This window comes from Dama dama, chromosome 25 (assembly GCF_033118175.1).
Source record: "Dama dama isolate Ldn47 chromosome 25, ASM3311817v1, whole genome shotgun sequence".
NCBI classification, from domain to species: Eukaryota; Metazoa; Chordata; class Mammalia; order Artiodactyla; family Cervidae; genus Dama; species Dama dama.
This window is the reverse complement of record NC_083705.1, coordinates 31,599,129-31,625,991: the sequence shown is the minus strand read 5'-3', so window position 1 is coordinate 31,625,991 and position 26,863 is coordinate 31,599,129. Positions and strand designations below refer to the sequence as shown.

The 26,863-nt window shown below is 39.1% G+C and overlaps 1 protein-coding gene across 2 annotated transcripts in view; it reads right to left on the bottom strand.

Annotated features, from left to right (window-relative positions):
* PLPP1 (phospholipid phosphatase 1) overlaps positions 1 to 26,863 on the bottom strand; it is a 108,816-nt gene that overhangs the window by 9,414 nt on the left and 72,539 nt on the right. For both annotated transcript variants that reach the window (XM_061129786.1, XM_061129787.1), the window contains exon 4: positions 3,478 to 3,535. In XM_061129786.1, coding sequence (XP_060985769.1) covers positions 3,478 to 3,535 — 58 coding nt within the window. The remainder of the gene's footprint in view (positions 1 to 3,477; positions 3,536 to 26,863) is intronic.

The window sequence follows — 26,863 nt, the reverse complement described above, 5'->3', positions numbered from 1 at the left end:
TGGCATCTGGCCAAAGTCAAGGGGAGTCAAAGTCAGTTGCACATCAATTGGCTACCTGGAAAGGAGCCCTGCCCTTTGCTCCCACCAACCTAGGTGTTTTTCAGGGGGCTGGCTAACTCCTAGCACTGTAGGGTGTGCAGGGTTCCTGCTAGAGAAGAACAATGGTCAGGTATTTTAACAGACATTTTAAACTAGAAGTTAATTTCTGGGTGTCAGGAATTGACAGGGAAGTTTTGGCTATCAAATTTGACTCCTCAAATGACTACATCTTCCAAATCTGGGACTGACCCATGATGCCAAGATGCCTAGGAGAACAAGATGAGTCATTGCCTAAGGAATGTGTGTGTGGCAGGGGGCGGGGCAGTGAGTAGTGGTTTAAGTGTTGTATATAAATACGAAAGCTGGAAAGCAAGGAGACATCTGTGTATTCAGGGGCTGAAATAAAAGCTAGAGCCTACATCCACATCAAGTCAGTATTTCCACTGCTCAGAGTCGGTGAAACCCAGTGCGTGGCTGCTGTAGCCTGCCTACTTCTTCAAAGCTCTTGGTCTACGACAAACCTCATCTGAATTTGTTGTTGTTGTTGCGTTATACCTGTGCATCTAAATGGCTCATATAGACCCAATTACCAAACTAGAGTTAAGGTAATTTGCCCTCTGCATATATCCTTAATATGCCTCTTCGTTTGTTCCTGGGTGTCTCCAGGGCAGGCTAGCCGTCAAGGCCCTCTATAGTTTCATCCTCCACACATTGATTTCATATTTCACAAGAAAAGCTCATTAAATGTTTCTGTTTGAGCAAATATACAGATATTTTAAGGTCAAAGGAGCAAAGAAGTGCAAAAATAATTATAAGGTCTAGAGTATGATAGGGCTTCCCTAGTGGCTTAGAGGGTAAAGGTCCGCCTGCAATGCAGGAGACCCGGGTTCAATCCCTGAGTCGGGACGATCCGCTGGAGAAGGAAATGGCAACCCACACCAGTATTCTTGCCTGAAAATCCCATAGGAGGAGGAGCCTGGGAGGCTGCAGTCCATGGGGTCGCAAAGAGTATGATACATCTGAGAATATTCTTTGAAATTAAAGAGTGGGTTGAAGTTACATGTCGCCATCTTACTTTCAGAGATCTGTATCACCTGAACTTCAAAATAACTGGAAAGCAAGGGAGCCTGATTAACAAGAGATTTCCAGAGAGCTTACAGAGCTTAGCAGCCTCCTCCCAAGGCCCCTATTTCCCCATCTGTGAAAGGGTGGCAGTCATCCCTCTTCTGTGTCGTGGGGGCTATCAGAAAGAGACAGAGTAGTGTAAAAGCAAATTATCTTCAGTATCAACCAACCTCAGATTCTTAGATCTCTCATTAAGAAGGACTCAAAGATACTGACACACGAGTGAATAACAAACCACAAGAGCTGCCCTGGTGGTGTCTGGCTCTGGGGCATACAAACATTCAAAAGCCATTCAGTGTAGTCACAAACTTTGCTTTGGGAAAAGTTCTCGGGATATGTTAATAGCTCCAGCCTTTCCCTTCTCCCCTGGTCCCCACGCCCTATTTAAAAAGAAAAGAAAAAAAAATGGTGGCTCCCTTTAAGAAGAATGGTAGCTTTTCCTAGTAAGATAAATGAACTGAACAGTATTTGTTGTTACTACCATCAAATAGCTCTTCCTTGATAGCTCAGTTGGTAAAGAATCCACCTACAATGCAAGAGACCCTGGTTCGATTCCTGGATTGGGAAGATCCCCTGGAAAAGGGATAGCCTACCCACTCCAGTATTCTTGGGCTTCCCTTGTGGCTCAGCTGGTAAAGAATCTGCCTGCAATGCTGGAGGCTTGGGTTCAATCCCTGGGCTGGGAAGATCCCCTGGGAAAGGGAAAGGCTACCCACTCCAGTGGCCTAGAGAATTCCATGGATTGAATAGTCCATGGGGTCACAAAGGGTCGGACATGACTGAGTGACTTTCACTTTCACCATCAAATAAGTCACATTTCCTATGGCACAATTTCGGAAACATTTGGGTATTTTTGAAAAAGGAAGTTCTGAATTTTGTTGAATTGGTACAGTTTCTTCCTCACAAAATTAAGACATGATGAAAGCCTTGCAATTTCCAGAGATGTTGAAGAAGCCAAAAATTAGCTCTAGTGAAAAGGTTTTGAAGTTGTGGATTTGAATTTTATGTAACACATCTGCAATTTTTACATTTTATAAATTTTATGCTCTTTTAATTTCTGGAGTTTGGTTTTTTCAAATAAAAGTAAGATTCTGGTAAAACTGATATTAAATTCTTCCTAAATGAAACCAACTAAGTAACTTCCAGCAGGTAATCTTAACAATACACATCATGAATCTTTACTCCACATCATAGATTTAATTATCATACAGCACTTGTGATCTGAGGGGAAAGGGTAACTGGAAACAGCCAGATAACAGCAAATTTACACAGCATAACTATATAAAAGTCCACTTACAAAGAAAAATTACATCTCATCTGTAAGGGTAGAGATCTCCTTTTCCCACCAAATTTTGATAATTTTATACATAAAAAGAGGATTGATAAAAATAAGTCAATTAAATTGACCTTTGAAAACCCCTTGCAGTGCCCGAAAGCCTGGTCTTCCACTAATTGCTCTGGAAACACATTCATCTCTAGTTTGATATGCAAAGTGCCAGTCTTCTCTAACTCTCCACTGCTGACTTTGTATAATACAAGTGCAACTAAAATTGCTCCTGCAGCAACTGGCTCTCCCTGAAGCTGAAACCTTCCTAGTCCTTGGAAAGCAGTCCAGGCAATGTTTCGCAAAGTGGAAGGAAAACAAGACTTGCTCAGATGAGAGCAACAGAGCTGCCTTCACATTCAGTAATCACAACTCCTCACCCCAGCAGCCCCCGACGCGGGGAAAGCCAGGCTGCTCAGCACCCACACCGTGCAGATGAGGCCAGGGCTCCAGCTCAGGCAGAGGCTACGAGGAGCAGCAGCACCACCTTGGCCTGGATTTCAGAGCAGTGACCTGCTGAGATGATGCAGGAGCTGTCTGTATATTCCAGAAAACCTTTTCAGAAAACATAGCCCAAAGTAAGGGGATATGTCACCTAATTCTGAGCACCAGGCTTGCAGACTTGATGATCTGTTTAGGCTTCTACCACTGTCAGAAAGTGACAAGTAGCCTAGACAACTTGTCTGCTTCAAGAGTAAAGACTCCCTCTTATCCTGAAGGTTGCCAATTTGCAGCTTGCTATACAATGCACCTGTCTGCTTCCTCTAAATGAAGGACAAAAGTCATTTCAAACAACTGTAACTGGCCTTGGCAGAGCACAGGCAATCCGTTCCTCTTTTGAACCTAGTGCAACAAGCAGTGGCTTCCAGTTGACTTGAGCAGTGAGGCCAATGAGAATGTCAGAGGCAGCCGCGCAGGAGAAAACACCAAACCCGAACGTAAGAAGTGCCCGCCACATAACCCACCATCAACAGACCCAAAGTACTTACCGCCACGAACATCATGCAGTACATGGAGAATGAAGAGTGGCCCGAATAAAAGGACAGTCTAGAAGACAAAGAAGAGAAACATGAATCTTCCCTCCTAGAGACCGAGAATATTTTTATTTCATAAATCTCCTTACCTTCCCATTGTATATAGCTCCCTCACCTTACCTTAGAAGGGTGGGGTGGGAGGACAGTTAAACAGGAACTTTAAAGAGTCCTAGGAGGGTCTGAGGTCTGATTTCTACAGAGTATCATTTTATTGATACTTTCAGGATGGGTAATGGGTCACTGACAAATTTGCCAAGCATTTCTAAAGGAAAACGTGACAAGCTATACCAGCATAAATGGCCTGAGTTTCTCACATACAAACTTATATGACCATAATTCAAGTTTTATTTTCCACTTGAAGTGTGTGTCCCTGAATAGCAGTAATAAATACTTTCTTTGGAACACTCACAAGTTGAGTACTTTTAAAAAAATAATTTTAAAGTCATATTTTAGCATCTTGCCTTAGATTTCCCACCAGAATAAGTACTTTAGCTTGACATTTAGTTTTAAATTGTGCACTGATAGTCCTGTACCAGATTAACCATGTCTTTCAACATTATATTCTGTAAACATCTAGGTATCATCTTTCTACCTAAAAATGACAGAATGCTTACAAAACTTAATTTTATTGCACTTAAGAATAAAATCAAGAGGAACAGGTTGTGAAGTATTTTACTTATTATGCCCTACTTACTTCAAAAGGGATTTGTTTCCCCCGATTCATAAAGGAGAAAAGACTCCTAGAACACGTGCCAACTAAGGTTATGTAATCAAACTTGATAATTATTCTGGGTTTAATATACATAAAACAAGAAAAATAAATCACTTTTAGCGTTCCCAACCACTTGGCTGTCAAGAGATCAATTATTTTCATATTCCATACAAAACTTACTGGTTAAGTCTCTAGGAGATACAGCATCTTATTATGTCCATAATTCACAAATGGACAAATAATTATATGGGCACTTTGATAAAATCCAAAGAGTAGTCAAAATGTAGACTCTTCATCATAGGGACCTCAACTGAAATTTTGTCCCTGGTCTAAGAACCTGCTTTGTTCTTGAGGTTTTAACCAATCCTAGATTCACTTCATTATAGCCAATCTGATGAAATTACATACATATATTAACAATTTAAGCTAGTTCTCCATCAAAGTTTAGGAAAGACTTTTCAAAAAGAAAATTTACAGAGATAAGAATATATTCTGAAATGCAGCTGTTTTCATCAGTTCTGTGGCCTGGTCTATTAAACAATGAGCAAGTAGATTGGTCTTAACTATGTAACTTACTGTGAATGGGATTCTATTTCAAATGGCAAATTTAAGATGATTTTTTTCTTACATCTGTCAGCCAGGTCATCCCTTTCTCCTGGGAGAGCTCATTAAACTTGGTCTAAACCTCAATATCATAGCCTTAAGGGCGTTCATTCACAGCCACCCACCCACCCCGCACCACAAGGTCGGGCTCCAACTCCTCAGTTCACCACTCTTCCATCTCTGTATTTCAACAATGACATCAGTGTTCAGCCTTATAAAATGCAAAGACAACCAAATCCAGCTTTTATCAGTCATCAGAAGCAATCAACTCACACAAAGTGCTTCTTAATTTTTTAATGGAATTTACTAAATATTCTGGGGCTCATGGGAAGACTAACTCACAAATAACCTCCTAATCATCTCACTGCTCTTCCTCTACCACCTGACTTTCTTCCTTTTTCCTAACTCACAAAACAGTGGAAAACACAAAACAGTTGCAACTTTGGTTATGCTTTCAGTTTGAAAATTTCCTGAGTTTGCATTAATGCTTGAATGATGATACCTGACTACAGAATGTCTAGGTTGATGACTTTTTTCCTTATCACTTTGAGTATATCATACTATCTTCTGGCTTCTACTTTTGCTGTTAAAATATGAGCTGCCTTTCTGGGTTGTATGTCTTTTCTCTGTAATTGCTTCCTCTACTCCCCAAAGTCTTCAATATTCTGCAGTTTTGCTATCATGTTTCTAAGTATGACTTTCCTTTGATTTACCTGATTTAGTATTCGTTGGCTTCCTATGTCTGAGGATTTGTACACTTCACTAATTCTAGATCAGTCTCAGTTATTACACCTTTGAATTATGTATCCCCCATCCTATTTTCCTTTCTGAGATTCTGATTCAACATGTTAGACATTTCCATTCTGTCCTTCCAAATCTCTTAAACTTTCTTTTCTATTTTTAATTTTGGTCTCTTCAGGTCTATCTTCCCTCCCTTCACTGTGTCTAGTCTGCTGAATATGTTTTTTCATTTAAATTACTATGTATGTATCATTTATAGATCTTTCTGGATCATCTGCAAATCTGTTTGGTGAATTTTGATTCCCATCATCCTGCATCATATTCTCAACCTCTTATTTGCTCCTTCATAGCAGATATGTTGGTTTATTTCCTATCGGGTAATTCTAGTATCTGAATCTCTGAGAGTTTATATAGTTTGTTTTTCTGCTGACTCTCATATTAGATAAGAGCTCATATTCTTGGGACTCAGTCTGGGGACTCGGAAGAGTATCTGGTTGAAAGCGCATTCTTCCAGATATATGTGTTCTCTTCTGCAAGATTCACTATTGATCCACTTCAGTTTTGTTGTTTTTTTTTTTTAAGCCACTTGGATAGTACGAATTCTGACTCCATAAAAGTATGAGTGTGGTATTATGGTTAAGGATTCTTCTTGATGAGTTTCTCCTGGGAGGATGTTTCCCTTTGGGAGCCCCTATATTATCCACAGGCCTTCCATCTGTCTCTCTTCACTGCCCAGCCTTTATCTCCTGTTCCATGTTCAGAGACTATCACAATTCAGGCTTTAGGTGACCAGGAATTGGCAAGTACTTTCAGTACTTCAAATCTATGGCATTAACTGACTCCAACCTTATAAAAATTCCTTTACTCTTCCACCAGCTCAGCTATTTATTTAAAAGATTTATATGTGTTTGTATGGATGTGAGAGTTGGACTATAAAAGCTGAGTGCTGAAGAATTGATGCTTTTGAACTGTGGTGTTGGAGAAGACTCTTGAGAATCCCTTGGACTGCAAGGAGATCCAACCAGTCCATCCTAAAGGAGATCAGTCCTGGGTGTTCATTGGAAGGACTGATATTGAAGCTGAAACTCCAATACTTTGGCCACCTGATGCGAAGAGCTGACTCACTGGAAAAGACCCTGATGCTGGGAAAGATTGAGAGCAGGAGGAGAAGGGGACAACAGAGGATGAGATGGTTGGATGGCATCACCGACTTGATGGACATGGGTTTGGGTGGACTCTGGGAGTTGGTGATGGACAGGGAGGCCTGGTGTGCTGCAGTTCATGGGCTCGCAAAGAGTCAGACACGACTGAGCGACTGAACTGAACTGAACTGTGTTTTAAGATTTATATACTTTTAATATATAAAACAATATGTATATTGTGATATATCATCTAGCATGTTTAGTTGAGGGCTTCCTGGTGGCACTAGTGTTAAAGAATCCACCTGCAAAGCAGGAGACGCAAGAGATGTGGGTTTGATCCCTGGGTTGGGAATATCCCCTAGACGAGGAAATGGCAACGCACTCCAGCATTCTTGCCTGGAAAATCCCATGGACAGAGGAGCCTGCTGGACTACAGGGGGCCACAAAGAGTCGGACACGACTGAACACATGCACGTGTTTCGTTGAGTTGTATCAGTAAGCATTTCTAATCCTCCATGTTGCTAGAAATAGAAGCAATCTTTTTTTAAATCTTTGTTTTTTAAAACAAGACTTAGAACTAATAAAATGTTATCTAAAATAAACTGCTCTACTAGGAGAGACAACAGTTTGGCAACAGTTTGTTTTTAATTATAAAGTGTCCAGCACTCACAGAAGTTGCCAATTATTACTATTCTACCAGTACTGAGTATGCCAAAGTGACTCCGTTGCAAATTAGGAGAACTTCCTTTTTTCTCTAAAAATCATCCTGATGTCAATTCCTAAAGCATTCTAAAGACGAAAGATTCTCAAAAGACTGTTAATGGCTACAAGCCACGGAATATCTTGTATGTTCAGGTACTTATTGATACACAGTATTTCCACTCTTTAGGAAAACACCCAGAATAGGAACTATCAAACGATTTCACACACAGAGCAAACTGAACCTACCAGAAGCTCAGCAGCTAACTCAAAAATCACATCACCCTGAGGGTTAGACCTGAATCTTCCCATCTCTTTCCCGCCATGCCGTGATTCCACTCCTGTGAACGGCAGGCAAGCCAGCAGCAGCATTAATCCTGCCATCTCCAGGCAGGGAGCACCAGTTAGAAGAAACAGGACTCCCTGCTCATACAAGGCAGCATGTGTGAAGTCAAGTGACATATTGTTTATGTGTAAATAGTCATCTTAAGTGAATACTAACATGTCCTTTGTATGCTCTACAGCTCAAATAAAAGGAAATCAAATTGCAAAATGAGGCATTTTCTCCAAATGGTATTTCCTGATAGAGTTTACACAACAGCAAATTAACTTGAAGGACATGTTAAATTTCCCTTCAGTGATAACCTTTAAACATGGACTGATCCTGTAAAACAGTTAAACCATGTCCCAACCAACGACACATAGGAGGAATGACCCTTAATGACCAATTTCCCCAGTATTTTATTTCTAAAGGGTCTTTTTTTTCCCAACCAGTAACTGTTAAAAAATGCTTAAGCAATGAGACATCAAGTTATTACCTTAAAAAATTCACTTCTAAGATACTGTGGCATTCGAGTAGGTTATGAAGGAAAGATGAGCACTTTTATACTGAATTGAAAAAGCTCACACTTGCTGGAGAGTGGTCTGGCAACATGTATCTAAATGTACCTATCTATATATAAAACCAGCATATTTTTTGACCCAGTAATTCCACATCAAGCCATCGAGGCATCCTAGAGAAACAAAGCATGAGCACAAAGATGTCTGCTGCAACACTGCTGGCCACTCAAAGACCCAAGAGAACAATTCTATCGCGAATTTTCTGAACACAGTACTACAAGTCAGCTAAAAAGTAATGCTGTGTAAACCAACAAGAGTATTTTAAAGGGTCATTTATGCAAACCACATAAAACTCTATTTCACATTTAATATAAAAACACAAAGAAAACGACAGAAAGGGTACACAAACTGTTAACAGTGGCTCTGGGGAAAGTTACCAAATGGAGACTGAAAAACAAAACCTTTTACACTTTACAGTACACAACCTGTTGTTATAGGGATAACATATATATGAAAAATATTTTTTCAATGGTAATCAAAGGATCTTTGATGTGTCTGCTATAAATTTCCTACAAACCCCTTCCCCACTACACACACACACACCCCTCTCCCCAAACTCCTCTTCCTGATTAACAGTCTCCCTGAGAGCTGCTCTGCCAAGTGAGCTGCCACCTGGAGAACAAAAGCAGCTTCCTTCCTGCAAGCTCACGCCCAGAACCCAGCACTGACTTAAGTCCTAGAAGCCTGTTTTTACATCTCTCAATGAAATGTCTGGACATTTATTTACATGTATTTTTAAATACCACAAGCTGTGTTTCTAATAAAAATATATGCAGATGATTTAAAACTATTGAAAGTCAGTATATTAATCCAAGTTATTACAAGTAGCAGAGCCATATATGTTACTTTAATTCTGAGTGTTTAGAGAAGATTTTTTAAAAGAGATCAGACTGTCCAGAAATACAAGGACTACAGAGTATCTCTCCTCTAAAGTGTACAAAGACAAGGATAAAAGTAATAAATGGTGGAGGAACATAGATGATCCCAACCAAACTTATTTTAAATAAAATACAACAAAAACTAATGTTAATTCATCTCATATCCTTGAAGCACCCAGAGATTGAGAACTTATTTCATGAGCAGTGAAAACCCTGTCATACCTTCTTTGAATTATTTTTACAATGATTTTATTATATTTCTATATAAAGCTGTTGCTACATTATATGGGGTCAGTTTTAGCCAAGCCACTTTATGCATAAAAGTGATACACGGCTATCTGAAATAAGTCACATGTGACTATTCAATTTTACTCAATATTAAAGCATCAAACACCACTGCCCAGCCACTAAGATCAGTTAATCATATAGTGAAATAATAATCAAATATTATATCATGAACCTTAAAGGAGAGAAACTAGCAGGACCATAGAAAATGAAAAAGAGGGAGGAAAAAAGTAGGAAACAATTGGTACATGTGTAGGGTATTTTTAACTCTTGATTTAATGAACCATTTAATGACTAAAAACAAACGCTCATGTGTCGTGTGTTCAGGGAAGAATACTGCAAAAAGCAGGAATCTGGACAGGAGACGTGGCTGAGAACCTCCAAGATACAGGAATGCAGAACTGTGTTTGTCTTGAAAGTCAGCTGACAGCAAGAAATGGTTCCAAACTCTCAACAGGGAAACTGTGTGACTCAAGTTTGTCTTGAAAGTCAGCTGACAGCAAGAAATGGTTCCAAACTCTCAACAGGGAAACTGTGTGACTCAAGCAACACATGAGGAGAGAGTAGGTGTGACAAAGGGTAAAACATGCACAGGTATACTAACTAGGGGAAGAGAGCTCACAAGCTTTCTTTGACATGGGAGAAAACTCATGACTATATGCAGAAAACTCCAAATTACCAAAGGCATCTTATATAAGACAGTTAAAAAGGAGACAACAGGCAAGTGGAGATTAAGCAAAGGACACACGAGAATATACCAATGCAGCAACTAACAGTGCCTTGCCTGCCAACCCCATCTTTTGAGGGAGGTCACCATTATCTTCATTACCTCCACCACAGTTTGGCCCCAGGTAAATCGCAGGGAGGGAACACAGCTTCACACATCAACAGAAAATTGGATTAAAGATTTACTGAGCATGGCCCCTTCCATCAGAACAAGACCCAGCATCCCACTCAGTTGGTCTATCCCATCAGGAAGATTTCACAAGCCTCTTATCCTTCTCCATCAGAGGGCAGACAGACTGAAAACCATAATCACAGAAAACTAACCAATCTAATCACATGGACCACAGCCTTGTGTAACAATGAAACTATGAGCCATGCTGTGTAGGGCCGCCAAGATGGATGGGTCATGGTGGAGAGTTCTGACAAACTGTGGTCCACTGGAGAAGGGAATGGCAAGCCACTTCAGTATTCTTGCCTTGAGAACCCCAAGAACAGTATGAAAAGGCAAAAAGATATGACACTGAAAGATGAACTCCCCAAGTCAGTAGGTGCCCAATATGCTACCGGAGATCAATGGAAAAATAACTCCAGAAAGAATGAAGAGACGGAGCCAAAGCAAAAAGAACACCCAGTTGTGGATGTGACTGGTGATGGAAGCCAGGTCCGATGCTGTAATGAGCAATATTGCATAGGAACCTGGAATGTTAGGTCCATGAATCAAGGCAAATTGGAAGTGATTAAACAGGAGATGGCAAGAGTGAACATCGACATTTTAGGAATCAGCGAACTAAAACGGACTGGAATGGGTGAATTTAACTCAGATGACTATTATATCTACTACTATGGGCAAGAATCCCTTAGAAGAAATGGAGTAGCCATCATAGTCAATAAGAGTCCAAAATGCAGCACTTGGGTGCAATCTCAAAAACAACAGAATGATCTCTATTCATTTCCAAGGCAAACCATTCAATATCACGGTAATCCAAGTCTATGCCCTGACCAGTAATGCTGAAGAAGCTTAAGTTGAACGGTTCTATGAAGACCTATAAGGTATTCTAGAATTAACACCCCAGAAAGATGTCCTTTCAATATAGGGGACTGGAATGCAAAAGTACGAAGTCAAGAAACTCCTTGAGTAACAGGTAAATTTGGCCTTGGAGTACAAAATGAAGCAGGGCAAAGAATAATAGAGTTCTGCCAAGAGGATGCACTGGTCATAGCAAACACCCTCTTCCAACAACATAAGAGAAGACTCTACACATGGACATCACCAGATGGTCAACACCGAAATCAGATTGATTATATTCTTTGCAGCCAAAGATGGAGAAGCTCTATACAGTCAGCAAAAACAAGACCGGGAGCTGACTGTGGCTCAAATCATGAAACTCCTTATTGCCAAATTCAGACTTAAATTGAAGAAAGTAGGGAAAACAACTAGACCATTCAGGTATGACCTAAATCAAAAATCCTAATGATTATACAGTGAAAGTGAGAAACAGATTTAAGTGACTAGATCTGATAGACAGAGTGCCTGATGAACTATGGACGGAGGTTTGTGACACTGTATAGGAGACAGGGAGCAAGACCATCCCAAGAAAAAGAAATGCAAAAAAGCAAAATGGTTGTCTGAGGAGGCCTTACAAATAGCTGTGAAAAGAAGAGAAGCAAAAAGCAAAGGAGAAAAGGAAAGATCCACCCATTTGAATGCAGAGTTCCAAAGAATAGCAAGAAGAGGTAAGAAAGCCTTCCTCAGCAATCACTGCAAAGAAATAGAGGAAAACAACAGAATGGAAAAGACTAGAGATCTCTTCAAGAAAATGAGAGATACCGAGGGAACATTTCATGCAAAGATGGGCTCAAAAAAGGACAGAAATGGTAAGGACCTAACAGAAGCAGAAGATAGTATGAAGAGGTGGTAAGAATACACAGAAGAACTGTACAAAAAAGATCTTCACAACCCAGATAATCACAATGGTGTGATCACTCACCTAGAGCCAGACATCCTGGAATGTGAAGTCAAGTGGGCCTTAGGAAGCGTCACTATGAACAAAGCTAGTGGAGGTGATGAAATTCCAGTTCAGCTATTAGAAATCATAAAAGATGATGCTGTGAAAGTGCTGCACTCAATATGCCAGCAAATTTGGAAAACTCAGCAGTGGCCACAAGACTGGAAAAGGTCAGTTTTCATTCCAATCCCAAAGAAAGGCAATGCCAAAGAATGCTCAATCTACTACACAACTGCACTCATCTCACAAGCTAGTAAAGTAATGCTCAAAATTCTCCAAGCCAGGCTTCAGCAATACATGAACCATGAACTTCCAGATGCTCAAGCTGGTTTTATAACAGGCAGAGGAACCAGAGATCAAATTGCCAACATCCATTGGTTCATAGAAAAAGCGAGAGTTCCAGAAAAACATCTATTTCTGCTTTATTGACTAGGCCAAAGCCTTTGACTGTATGGGTCAGAATAAACTGTAGAATTTTCTGAAAGAGTTGGGAATACCAGACCACCTGACCTGCCTCCTGAGAAATCTGTATGCAGGTCAGGAAGCAACAGTTAGAACTGGACATGGACCAACAGACTGATTCCAAATAGGAAAAGGAGTATGTCAAGGCTGTATATTGTCACCCTGCTTATTTAACTTATATGCAGAGTAAATTATGAGAAATGCAGGGCTGGATGAAGCATAAGCTGGAATCAAGACTGCCCGGAGAAATATCAATAACCCCAGATATGCAGATGATACCACCCTTATGGCAGAAAATGAAGAAGAACTAAAGAGCCTCGATGAAAGTGAAAGAGGAGAGTGGAAAAGTTGGCTTAAAGCTCAACATTCAGAAAACAAAGATCATGCATCCAGTCCTATCAATTCATGTCAAATAGACGGGGAACAGTGGAAACAGTGGCTGATTTTATTTTGGGGGGCCCCAAAATCACTGCAGATGGTGACTGCAGCCATGAAATTAAAAGACGCTTACTCCTTGGAAGGAAAGTTATGACCAACCTAGACAGCATATTAAAAAGCAGAGACATTACTTTGCCAACAAAATCCGTCTAGTCAAGGCTATGGTTTTTCCAGTAGGCATGTATGGATGTAAGAGTTAGGACTAAAAGAAAGCTAAGCACCAAAGAATTGATGCTTTTGAACTGTGGTGTTGGAGAAGACTCTTGAGAGTCCCTTGGACTGCAGGGAGATCCAGCCAGTCCATCCTAAAGGAGATCAGTCCTGAATGTTCATCGGAAGGACTGATGTTGAAGCTGAAACTCCAATACTCTGGCCACCTGATGTGAAGAACTGACTCATTTGAAAAGACCCTGATGCTGGGAAAGATTGAGGGCAGGAGGAAAAGGGGACGACAGAGGATGAGATGGTTGGATGGCATCACCAACTTGATGGACATGAGTTTGAGTAAACTCCGGGAGTTGGTGATGGACAGGGAGGTCTGGCGTGCTGCAGTCCAAGGGGTTGCAACGAGTCAGACACGACTGAGCAATTGAACTGAACTGCCAAGCCCCTTTCTAAAACACATTTAACAAGGATACTACCTGCTTAAAGCGAAAAGATCTCAGAGTAAAACAGAAGGAAGAGACAGTTCTAAATCACTTTCAAAGTTGTTTATCTTTTTTAAGAGGCAGGATTGATACCTAGAGGCAAGATTTCAAGTTTAAGCCCTCTCCCAAAAAGACAACACCAAGGCCAAGAAAGTCTATTAGTACCTACCTAGTATGCTCCACTTCCAACCCTAACACAGACCATGAAGTCACCACTAACTCTTGGTCACCAGGGCCAAGAAGGACAAGGCTCGGAACATCAATAAAACTAGGTCTGCACCAATGCAAAACTTGAGATACGAGCTGAAGCAGACACTTTCAGCGGTAAGAGAAGTGGCAAAGGCCCACAGAGGTATAAAATTGTTAGAGCCCTAAAGGAAGCTGGCCAGAGAGGTCACTCTTGGTCCTTTTAGATTAGACCTGATGATATCAGTAGAGCTCATGCTACAGGACTAGCAGAGTTCCACTTACAGAAACCTTTCTACATGATGCACAAAAGCAGAAAAGTCACATTTCCTTTAGTATTTTAAGTCCTTCTGCTGTTAAGAGAAAAGAAAATTATATCAGTTCCTATAATGCCCATTTTAGTGTATATTTAGATTAAAATTAAGTGGAGGAATGCTAAATATTTTTTACAAGTATAAAAACAGAATTACTCTCCTGTTTCAAATCCTTCATGAACACAAATTACTGAATACAGAATAACAGACCCTTCATAAGCCCCACCAGTCTCTCATCTGCTACCGAAGTACTTAAAATTCCCAATGCACACCATGTTTCATGCTCTCTCTGCTTACTCATCCCTCTGCCTGGAACAGGCTTCCCACTTTTCTTTAGTAATTATTATATAAGAGACACTTATTTCCTCCAAGAAACCTTTCTTAAACAGCTCGTCTGTAGTTATTGCCCTTTCTTTCACCACAAAGGAGCGACCAACAACACTCAATGAATAAATCTGTCTTAGCACCAACCTTCTTAGAGTAAAATCACCTATAACTATACTTTCTTCCTCTAATATAGCAGATGGGTAGAGGTGCAATAAGACTTTTTAAATAGAAATTTTGGTATTTTTTATTACATAAGATATATTCATGATAAAACTTCAGAACGTACAGCTAAACAAAAAAAAAATATTGGCAAACTCCCATCCTCCCTGGATGAGATCACATCTTAATTCATCTTGTATCTCTAACACCCAACAGCAATATCAAGCACAGAGTGAGTTCTTAATTTATTTTTTTTAAGCTAAAGTAGAACTTAATTTCTTGAATAATCATTTTGATTTAGTTATCCCAGAAAATATTAAATTCACACACTTCGTATTTTAAGGACTTCCCTGGTGACTCAGACAATAAAGAGTCTGCCTACAATGTGGGAGACCTGGGTTCAATCCCTGGGTCAGGAAGATCTCCTGGAGAAGGAAATGGCAACCCCCTCCAGTATTCTTGCTTGGAAAATCTCATGGGCGGAGGAGCCTGGTAGGCTACAGTCCATGGGGTCGCAGAGAGTCAGATATGACTGAGTGACTTCACTTTCACTTTCTTTCACATTTTAAACATTACCTACAAATCCACCTCTTCTGCCCATCACCCCCCAACCCATCATGCACCAAGAATAAGGTATCACTTTAGTGGCTCCATAAGAAGTACACTTTAACTATCTTGTGCTTTGACAGTTGTAAAATGCATAAAAATAAAACTAAGGAAAGTAAGTTATCTTTGCATGATAATTTTATCATGTAATTAAAAACTATGCTTAGCATTTGGGCTTCCCTGGTGGCAAAGAAGTAAGGAATCTGCCTGGCAATGCAGGAGATGCCAAAGACTCAGGTTAGATCCCTGGATTAGAAAGATCCCCGGGAGAAGGATGTGGAAACCTGCTCCAGTATTCTTGCCTGGAAAAGTCCATGGAAGAGGAGCCTGGAGTGCTACAGTCATGGAATTCCAAAGAGTTGGACATGACTGAGCGCACATGTGTGTGCACACACACAGCTTAGTCTATGCCAATAAACTGTAGCAAGCCACATGAGATAAATTATGATTTTAACAGCATGCCCTCTGCTGTGTTTTCCCTTACAGTGATTAGGATTCTGATGTTCTCATCAATGTGCAGGAGAATCTGGAGTTTCAATGTCAAAGTGTTACAAGCTTAAACATGCAGTACCTAATGCATGTTTCCCAACACATCTGGCAAACATTTTAACAATGCATGTAAAATGTCCAGAAACCTTTTTTAGATTATGATCAAAGGCAATCAGATTAGCGGAGCAAGTGATACTCACAGTGATGAAGTGACAGGTATATTCTGTTGTAAATTTAAAAAAAAAAAATTAAGTTTTTTAAAAGCATTCTCAAAGCAAATGTAAGTGGCCAAAGCCCAAAGCAAAACAACAAGGGGTGACAAATAAGGGAAAAGGTTTTAGGTATTGTCCGAATACTACTTTACATTACCTATATGAAGGCTTTTCTCAGTTTTTAAAAGACTCATTTCTATCCTTCAATAAAACAAAATCTTGAAAATTTCCCAACTTCTTCATAAATTTCCAAACTACCTGAAAAGCCAAACACTGCAGCTGCAATAGATTACATAAAAGAAAAAGAAAAAATTTAGCCAATCCTGTGATCTTTCTCTCATAAGAAAAATGTGTTAAGCTCATTTATTATATAAATGAATAGTAATAATATTATTAGATGTTATCTAGTGTCTTTCCAAATCTCACTCTCCCAAAGGAGAAGAATTAAAAATCCCACAGCAACACAACCATTTCTGTCCACTTACTCAACAGAGAATGGCATCACAAGGAAGTGAAGATTCAGGCACCCAATGGTCATTTATACTAACTAGTAACCTCTTAGGAAATTAGCTGGTCCAGGTGCAATGAGTGCCATTTTGATACAACAGTCACAAGACAGAGCAAGGCTTGCTCCTAAAACTAATGTATGGAGCATTACTTGGTGATCTTGTTCAAAATGGAGAATTTACAGGTAGGGCCAATGGTGGGATGCAAGATTCTGTTGTCTAACAAGCTCCCAGGTGATACCCAGTCTGCTAGTCAGAGCAGAGAACCAAACTATGAATGGCAAAGGGAGAGAAATGAGAAGAAAAGTAATTCTGACCTTGAGTAGGAATACACTTGGGCTTCCCTGGTGGCGCAGATGGTAGAGAATCTATCTGCAATGCAGAAGATCCAAGTTTGACCTCTGGGTTGGGAAGATCCCCTGGAGAGGGGAACGGTTACCCACTCCAGTATTCTTGCCTGGAAAATTCCATGGACAGAGAATCCCATGGACAGAGGAGACTGGCGGGCTATAGACCATGGAGTTGCAAACAGTGGGACACAAGTGAGCAACTAACATTTTCACTTTTTTTAGGAATACACTTAGGATTAAGTCAACAGTGTAGGCACTTTATGAAGATAGCCACGTCCAAGAGAATGCTGATGCTTTTCGTGTTTTCCATCTTCTCGTTACAAAAGTTACTTAAAATAGAAAAATACTGTGTTTTATTTAAAAAATCATCACTCTAACGCAGATTTCAATTCTTTGAATACGTAGCTAAAAAAAACCATACATTAGGCTTATCTTGCTGTTCACAAACTCAACTACCTTCCTACCTCTCAATAAAAATATTTATTTGCTACTAGACAAAAATATCCAAGGGTATCGTTCACATTTATTTTGAATGAAAACTTACACTTGATCACTTGATCCATGAGGTTTATCATTATATTTTAATCCGGAAAAACATCTCACTAATATATTTATGAAACTGTTTTTCACATTTCAAATGGGGCAATGTGGCATTCAAGGGTTCTAAGGAAAAGGTATACAGCATCAACACAATGTAATCAGTTGATGATATGTTGATATGATTTAGTAGCCTTTTAACATTTAAGATAAAGCACTGGTTGATTTATTAAAACCCAAGAATATCTTTCATCTTAACATATCCACTGCAAGACCGACATTCTAATTCAAAAACTGAGAAGAAAATCCAAGGGATAATTCAAAAAACACAAAAAGCTGATGTATTTGTTAATACTAATCCTTTAAACAATCATTTAAAAGAGGGGAGGGGAATACAGTGAAATGTCAAACATCTAAAACTGAAGAGTATTAGTTTGGTGTGTGGTGGGCAAAGGATTTTTAATTGTTTTTAAAATAAATTATGGTACACAAATATTTATCAATACGTACTGGCAGATGTCACAGAAAGTGAAGAAAGGCTCTTATCTTTGCAAACTTACACCTCATCCAAAACAGATTCACACCTAGACTCAACTCATTCTGCCTCTCAGGAAAAAGAATCGAGCACCAAGTTAAATCTAAGGCGGGGGAGAATTTTTTGCTTTTATTGCCAAATTAAAACAAAGTTATATGGAATGTGGGAATGCAACACAGGCTAAATCAGAAGTTTGCATGAAATGTATTAAGTTACTTAATTAGGTATCAGTTATTAGGGATCATTTTCATTTTCTAGAAAAGTTCTCTTAGTTTTAAATGCCCAAGATCTCCTTTACAAAGTACCAAACAAAACCCAAAAAATGAAACAGGTTATACCGAAAGTCTAATAAAACATGGCTTGCACACTCTTAAGCTGCCAGCCTTTAATCATGCTGCTCCCTGGGCCTGAGACATACTCCATCCCAATTCTGCACATTCAAACCTTACTCATCCTCCAAAATGCCTCCCCTAGAAGAAGTATAACCCTCCTCTGATTTCATATAGCATTTTATTTTCACTCCTTTAAGGCATGAATCACTTTCTATCACCCACAAAATCTCCAAACAAGTCGCAGCTCCTACGTAGTAGGCACCATAAAAGCAAGAGGCACACCTTATTAGTAGCTCCTACACTAACTAGGACTTAAGAGGAATAAGTATTAGTTGAATTTAGGAACTTCCTGTAATACGCTGAAGCAGTGGTTCACAGATCAGCAGCCAAGGCACCATCTGGGAACATTTTTTAAGAAATGCCAATTCCTGGGCCCCACCCCAGACCCAATGAATGAATCAGAAACTCTGAGGGTGAGGCCGAGCAATCTGTATTTTAACAAACTGTCCACGTGATTCCAATGTGGTTAATATGTGAGAAACACGGGGGCCAAAAGAGTCAGGGTGGTATGGGGGTGAAAAAGCGGTTACAGCTACAACCTAGACTATTAGGCTCTGCTGTTTGGAACAGAGGATGGAAAGAGATGCTGATCTTGAAGTCATCCCATATTAAATGCTAAGGCCCTTAGAGTGAAAGGTCTTTTAAAATCATTCTTTCTTTCATTCTATATATTGATATTCCCATACAGATATGACTAAAAACAAGACTGTCTAGTTTACTGATACACACATGCATAAACACCACAGATCAGCCTGAATGAATCATTTTGAAGGCACAAATTTTAGGCCGACCCAGTGATGTTTACAATTAGGCTACACAGAAGCAGCCATTCTCTCAAAATATAAGGCAGGTTTTACCGGGTACTTAGTACCACAGCCAGTCAGTCTAGTTATAATGGTTTTTCACTATTATAGAAGGCACACCCTCCAACTTCAGCTTTATTTACCTGCATGTGGGCTGCATTAAAAAAAAAAAAGGAAATGTATTTCTCCCACTTGACCAAATATATTCCAATTAAATATCTAAGCAATAAAAGCTGCCGTAATTTAAAAAGAAATAACTTTGTATTGGATATTTGATTCATACAGTCAGAGATTAAACACTTAGAACTGATCAGGAACACTGAGCTTATGCTTAAACAAATACACTTTAAATAAAAGCCAGAAAAAGGAAAGTTGAATCTCTCAGAGAAGCCAATAGTTTCTCTACTGTATTATAAATAGGCCTGCTCACCGTGCACATCTTAAATTCACTCTACCTAACAGGGTAAATATCAGCTCTCACAACCTGAGATAGCAGAGGTCATGCAAAGTCATCTTCCCATATACAAGTGATATAAAGCAGTAGTTCTCAAAGCCCGGTCCCAAGATCAACAGAAGCAGCAGCAGCTGGGAACCTCCTAGACATACAAATTCTCAGACCCTATCCCAACCTTCTGAATACATCTTAACTTGGAAGATGAAGCCCTAGAAATCTGTGTTTTTAAACAAACTTTACAGGTGATTCTAATGAACCACTAATATGAGGCGCCCATTGATTCTCTAAAGAGAATTTTGACCTGTGAGGGGAGCTACCAGTTTAAGCTACCTGGGTTCATTAGGAATTTGTTTCAAAAACTGAGAGTAATGCTATTCTAACATGAGCAATGGAAATTAAATGTCCTACTGTTCCAAGCATTAAGTCCCTTTTATTTCATAGTAAACTCACAGGTACTGATTTTAATCAGTGAATAGGACTCTGGCTATTACAACTAATAAGTATTCTATTATAGTCCATTATGTTATCACTTTTATGTTTAGGACCCGATGGCCACTGCAAATGAAGCCTAGTAAAAATCCTGTGACGTCAATGATATCAGCGAGCACAAGAACATACACATGAGCAGAAAGGGAGGAGGGAAAAAGAGAAAAAGAAATAAGAGAACAAATGGGGGAAAAAATCAAGACCAAAAACCAAAATTGCAAGAGGATACTCTCATCCTAAGATATAATTCTGACTCACTTATAGTCAACAAAAATGACTCATTTCGGGTGCCTATGTTCCCTTTTCTCCGTCAAACATTATAATTTTATAATTAAAAACCTACATGGGGCAGGCTGTGGTGATAAATAAATTAAAAGAGCAGACTATACCATAATCTTAATAAACATATAGGCAATTCTAGACTTAAATGTTTTTCCATTCTTGGCATTCTGACTTTAAAATTCAAGAGAAACAGAATAGGAAAGTCTGTATCCAACCAAACTATGCTCCACAACAGAACAGCAATGCAAGCCACAGTTATGTTCCAATGTTATACGGCTCTGAAACTATCAACCACCAATTCATTCTGGAAACACTGATGGAAATCACATTTTTCTCATAAGATATAGTCTTCTTAAAATTTCATCTATGTCTGGTTTTCCCTTATCCTTGTTTCAGAAGCTCAAAACTTACCAAAAGAAGTTCTTCACTGAAAACTATAGATAATAATCATGTGTAATATACATAGCTTTGCAATTTGAGTTATCCAGATATTTATATTGCTTTGTAAGATGGTTTTCCTGACTCTTACATAACTGCATGTGGGTTGATGTAGAAATGTTAAGTGATGATGGGTGAAAAACCCAAGTGTACTTAAGTCAAAAGTTCAATCAGAGTAACAGTTCATGTTGGCCAATTTGGGTACACTAGAAAGAGACAGAGTATGACACATACGGGCTGAAAAATGTAGTTCTTTTTATACCATTTAAACTAAATTATATTATTTCTAATTTTGCCCAAATGGTTTGCATAAGAAAGAAAAATTTCTCAGTAAGATAGGTCATAATCAAAGTTTGAGCTAAGATTTATGTACCTAAACCTGGAAAACAATATATGTGTGAAGAATTTGTGTCCTTTGAGAATCATTTATAGGCTTCCCTGGTGGTCCACTGATTAAGAATCTGCCTTGCAATGCAGTGAACACCAGTTCAGTACCTGGTTCAGGAAGATCACACGTGCTACTGGGCAATTAAGCCCATGCCACAACTACTGAGCCTGCGCTCTGGACTTGTGAGCCACAACAACTGAGCCCGCATGCTGTGACTACTGAAGCGCCCTAGGGTCTGTGCTCCACAACAAGAGAAGCTACCGCAACGAAAACCCCACGTACCACAACTAAAGAGTAGCTCCTGCTCTCCACAACTAAAGAAAGCCCGAAAAAAGCAATGAAGACTCAGCACAGCCAAACATAAATTTAAAAAATTTTTAAAGAATAATTTACAAAAACATTTTCTGGAGATCAAACCAGTCAATCCTAAAGGAAATCAACCCTGAATATTCACTGGAAGGACTGATGATGCAGCTGAAGCTCCAAAACTTCGGCCACCTGATGCAAAGAGCCGACTCATTGGAAAAGACCCTGATGCTGGGAAAGATTGAGCACAGGAGGAGAAGGGGATGATAGAGGATAAGATGGTTGGATGGCATCACTGACTCCATGGACATGAATTTGAGCAAACTCTGGGAGACAGTGGAGGACAGAGGAGCCTGGCGTGCTGCAGTCCAAGGAGTCACATGGACACGACTTGGCAACTGACTAACAACAGTAATAATCAAAAAGCAGGGATTTTTCACATTAGATTATAAAGTATAAACTAGTTCTGACTTACATACTTTAAATACTCAGCAAACACACTTTAAATTCAAGGATTCAAATGAACTAAATGTTTTATTTATGGAAACTACATACTATCCAAACAATAAACAATATAGCCAGGAGACTGGCTATATATTATTATCAGACAAAACAGACTTAAAGCAAAGGATATTTCTAGAAACAAAGAGAGTTCATATGGAAAAGGGTACATACCACATGAAAAAGACAGAAATGTTATACACTGAACAAGAGAATCACAAAATATATGAAACAAAAGCTAACAAAAATGAAAGAACACAAACAATCAACAATTATAGTTAGAAATTTCAAATTCCTAAGAATAACTGACAAAACATCTCCACAGAAAATTCATATAGACATAGATCAAAAAATCAATTACAGAAAGATATGCAAAGAGCTGACTCATTTGAAAAGACCCTGATGTTGGGAAAGAATGAAGGCAGGTGGAGATGGTTGGACGGTATCACTGACTCAGTGGACATGAGTTTGAGTAAACCCTGGGAGTTTGTGATGGACAGGGAGGCCTGGCATGCTGCACTCCATGGGGTCACAAAAAGTTGAACACGACTGAGTGACTGAACTGAACTGAAATAACCCACTGATTAAAGAGGAAAACACAAAAGAAATTAGAAAATAATTTTAGTTAAACAAAAATGAAGTTACAATATATAATAATATGTGACATAGCTAATGATCTAGGTTTTTACCTTAATGAAACTACAAAAAAAAAAGAAGAGGAAATAAAACTGAAAGCAAGCAAAAGAATAGCAGAAATAGATGAAATCGAATACAGAAAAACAATAAAGTCAATGACCCCAAAAGAAACCAATAAAACTAATAAAAAGATTAATAAAACTGATAAAACTTCTGGCCAGACCACTCAAGGAAAAAAGAGATTAAGACAAAAATTATCAATGACAGGAATGTAAGAAGGGTTAGCTCTACATTTCTTACAAACAATAAAACGACAATAAGGAAAAAGAAACTGAACAACTTGATGTCAACAAACTTGATAATTTAGATAAAATTTACACATGTCTTAAAAGACAAATGATGAAAGTTCACCTAAGAAAGAGATAACTTGAATAATCCTCATCTACTTTAAAAAATAAAGCCATAGTTTACAATATTCCTACAAAGAAAATTTCAAGTCTAAGTGTATTTACTGGTGAATTCTACCTAACATTTAATACCAAATGTTGATACTAAATCTAGCCAAAAACTTCACAAGAAAACTATAGACAAGTAACATTCATGAAAAAGGAAGTAAAAATCACTAACATAACATTAGCAAATTGAGCCCAGTTAATACAAAAAGTATAATATACCATGACCAAGTGAAGTTTATCCCAGGAATGAAAAGTTGCTTTAATATTCCAAGATTAAAGGGATACACTATTTTAAGAGAAAACAGAAAAGCAGTATGACCTCAACAGCCAAAGAAAAAGCATCTGACAAAACACATTTATGACAAAAATCTAATAAAGCGCATCTACCAAAAACATATTGGTACTATATTTAATGGTGAAAGACAGTGCTTTCTACCCAAGGTCAGGAACAAGACAAGCATATCTGCTCTCACCACTTCTTTCAACATTGTATTAGCAGTCTCAGCCAGTATAATACAGTAAGGAAAAGAAATAAAAGGCAATAAAGAAAAGGAAAAAAAGAAAAACAACACTGTTTATTCACAGACAATACTGAGAGGAACACAGAAAATCTTGAGGAACCTACATAAGAAGTTACATTAGCAAGTTTAAAGGACAAAAGGCCAGATAAAACCATATAAAAAACTTTTTGTTTATTTTTAAACACAACTAGAAATCAATTTAAATGTTTTTTTTTAAAAACTTTTCATAATGGCATCAAGAAATCTTAAAAATTATTGACACATTTAAGCAAAATGTGTGCAAGACATGGACACCAAAATCTAAAAACTACTGCTAAGAGAAACAAAAGAACATCAAAAAAATGAAAAGATAATATCATATTCATGAATTAGAGGACTTAATATCAAAATGGCAATTCTTTACAAACTGAACAAATTAGAAGTAACCTCTACCAAAATAAAGGCTTCCCTCATAGCTCAGTCAGTAAAGAATTTGCCTGCAGTTCAGGAGACCCGGGTTTGATTCCTGGGTTGGAAAGATCCCCTGCAGAAGGAAATGGCAACCCACTCCAGTAATCTTGCTTGGAGAATCCCATGGACAGAGAAGTCTGGCAGGCTACGTCCATGGTGTCACAAGAGTCAGACACGACTTAGCGACTAAAGCACTACCATCAAAATAAGCTTCCTCTTCTCCAACCAAGCCACTTTTCCCCTTTCAACCCAACTCCTTCTCTGTGTATTCTGGAATTCTGTGGTTGTATGTGCTATGTGTGTGGGGGGGGGGGGGTCCCCGTTGGCTCAGTGGTAAAGAATCTGCCTGTAATGCAGGAGATGCAGGTTTGATCCCTAAGTCAGGAAGACTCCTTGGAGGAGGGCATGGCAACCCACTTGCCAGGATAGTTAAAGTCCTCTATATTTCCCTGTGTCTTCAAACTCTTCACTGAAGCTCACTACATTTGCTACTGCTACTACTAAGTCACTTCAGTCGTGTCCGACTCTGTGCGACCCCATCCCTGGGATTCTCCAGGCAAGACACTGGAGTGGGTTGCCATTTCCTTCTCCAATTCATAAAAGTGAAAGTGAAGTCGCTCAGTCATGTCCGACTCTTGGCGACCCCATGGACTGCAGTCTACCAGGCTCCTCCGTCCAAGGGATTTTCCAGGCAAGAGTACTGGAGTGGGGTGCCATTGCCTTCTACATCTACTAGTCATTAAAGAGCCTTTCCCTAAGACAGTACTTGGCTCTACATCACTATCAAAGCAGAGAATGAGATATCCACATCCTATACCTTAAGAGTCCACCGTTGGCCTTGATTATCTTCATCTTTCTTTAAAGCCATTGCTGGACCAGTCTTTCCCTCTTACAAAAAAAAAAGGTTGCCTACCTAAGCTCAAATCAAAATACCACCTTCCACTATCTACTTCTCAACCAGTTTCCACTTAAATCACTTTCCCCACTTTATTAAGACATTATACCCATATCAGTCCTCGTATCATCACCTCAGAGCCTGTCATTCAACAACCTGTTTATTCTTTGGCCTTGTTAACAACAGGGAGGTTCTCTTCCATTGTCAGTTCAGTTCAGTAGCTCAGTCGTGTCTGACTCTTTGTGACTCCATGGACTGCAGCATGCCAGGCTTCCCTATCCATCACCAACTCCCAGAGCTTGCTCAAACTCATGTCCATTGAGTTGGTGATGCCATCCAACTATCTCATCCTCTATCGTCCCCTTCTCCTCCCACCTTCAATCTTTCCCAGCATCAGGGTCTTTTCAAATGAGTCAGCTCTTTGCATCAGGTGGCCAAAGTATTGGAGTTTCAGCTTCAGCATCAGTCCTTCCAATGAATATTCAGGACTTATCTCCTTTAGGATGGACTGGTTGGATCTCCTTGCAGTCCAAGGGACTCTCAAGAGTCTTCTCCAACACCACAGTTCAAAAGTATCAATTCTTCTGCGCTCAGCTTTCTTTATAGTCCAACTCTCACATTCACACATGATTACTGGAAAAACCATAGCTTTGACTATATGGGCCTTTGTTAGCAAAGTAATGTCTTTGCTTTTTAATATGCTGTCTAGGTTGCTCATAGCTTTCTTCCAAGGAGCAAGTGTGTTTTAATTTCATGGTTTCTACTGTCAATATTTGTTTAATGTAAATCTTTTCTGCTAGACTAAGCTCCATGAAGATAGAAATCAGAGCTATCTTCTTCACTGCTGAATTTCAAGCACACAGCATAATGCATACTCTTAAACAAAGTGTTTTTTCATCTCCATTAAATGCAAATATTGAGGACCACTAGCAGGCCTGTTTTGGAGAAGGAAATGGCAACCCACTCCAGTATTCTTGCCTGGAGAAACCCAGGGACAGAGGAGCCTGGTGGGCTGCCGTCTATGGGGTCGCACAGAGTCGGACACGACTGAAGCGACTTAGCAGCAGCAGCAGCAGGCCTGTTTGACTTACAAAAGCACTAAGAAGGACAATGATGTGTCTGGGAATCATATATAAAAAAGCAATCAGAGGATGTTTTTCTGAGAGAAAGTATTTGTTGGATGAATAAATAAAGGAAAATGGTAATAGCTATTCTAAAATACAAGAAGATCAAACACAGAATAAGCAAGCCTGACAATTCTGAGATTTGGGATGAGGAATTGGCTCTGCTACTAATTAGTGGCTTTTCTGTCTTTTTAAAAGAATTTTATTATTGGAGTATAATTGCTTTGCAATGTTGTGTTAGTTTCTCCTATACAACAAAGTGAATCAGCTATATGGATACGTATATCCCCTCCCTCTTGAGCTTCCCTCCCAATTATTTTCCCTCTAAGTATAAATTATTTTCCCTCTAGTTAACAATTTTACACATAGTAGTGTATTTACGTTAGTGTGGCTTTATTCAATGTTACTGGGCCTTTGTCTGCTCATCCATAAATTAAAGGCATTAGCCCTTTTGGGTTCCAAATATTCTCTTTCATTTATGTCTAATAGTGCTCCCAATGTAGAAAGTAGCCCAAGTGTGCAATAAGAAAGCAATCTGAGGTCCCAGATCTATCAATATATGGTTGAAATTAACTTAAAAAAAAAAACATACTCTAGGAATACTAAGAGATCTAGCAGAGCTCCATGAACTAGATCAAAAATAAGCAAACTGTATAACCCATAGGGCAGCCACTATCTACGTAGTAAAGTTTCATTGGAACACAGCTACACTCATTTGTTCAAGGACTGTCTATGATTGTTTTTTTCTGC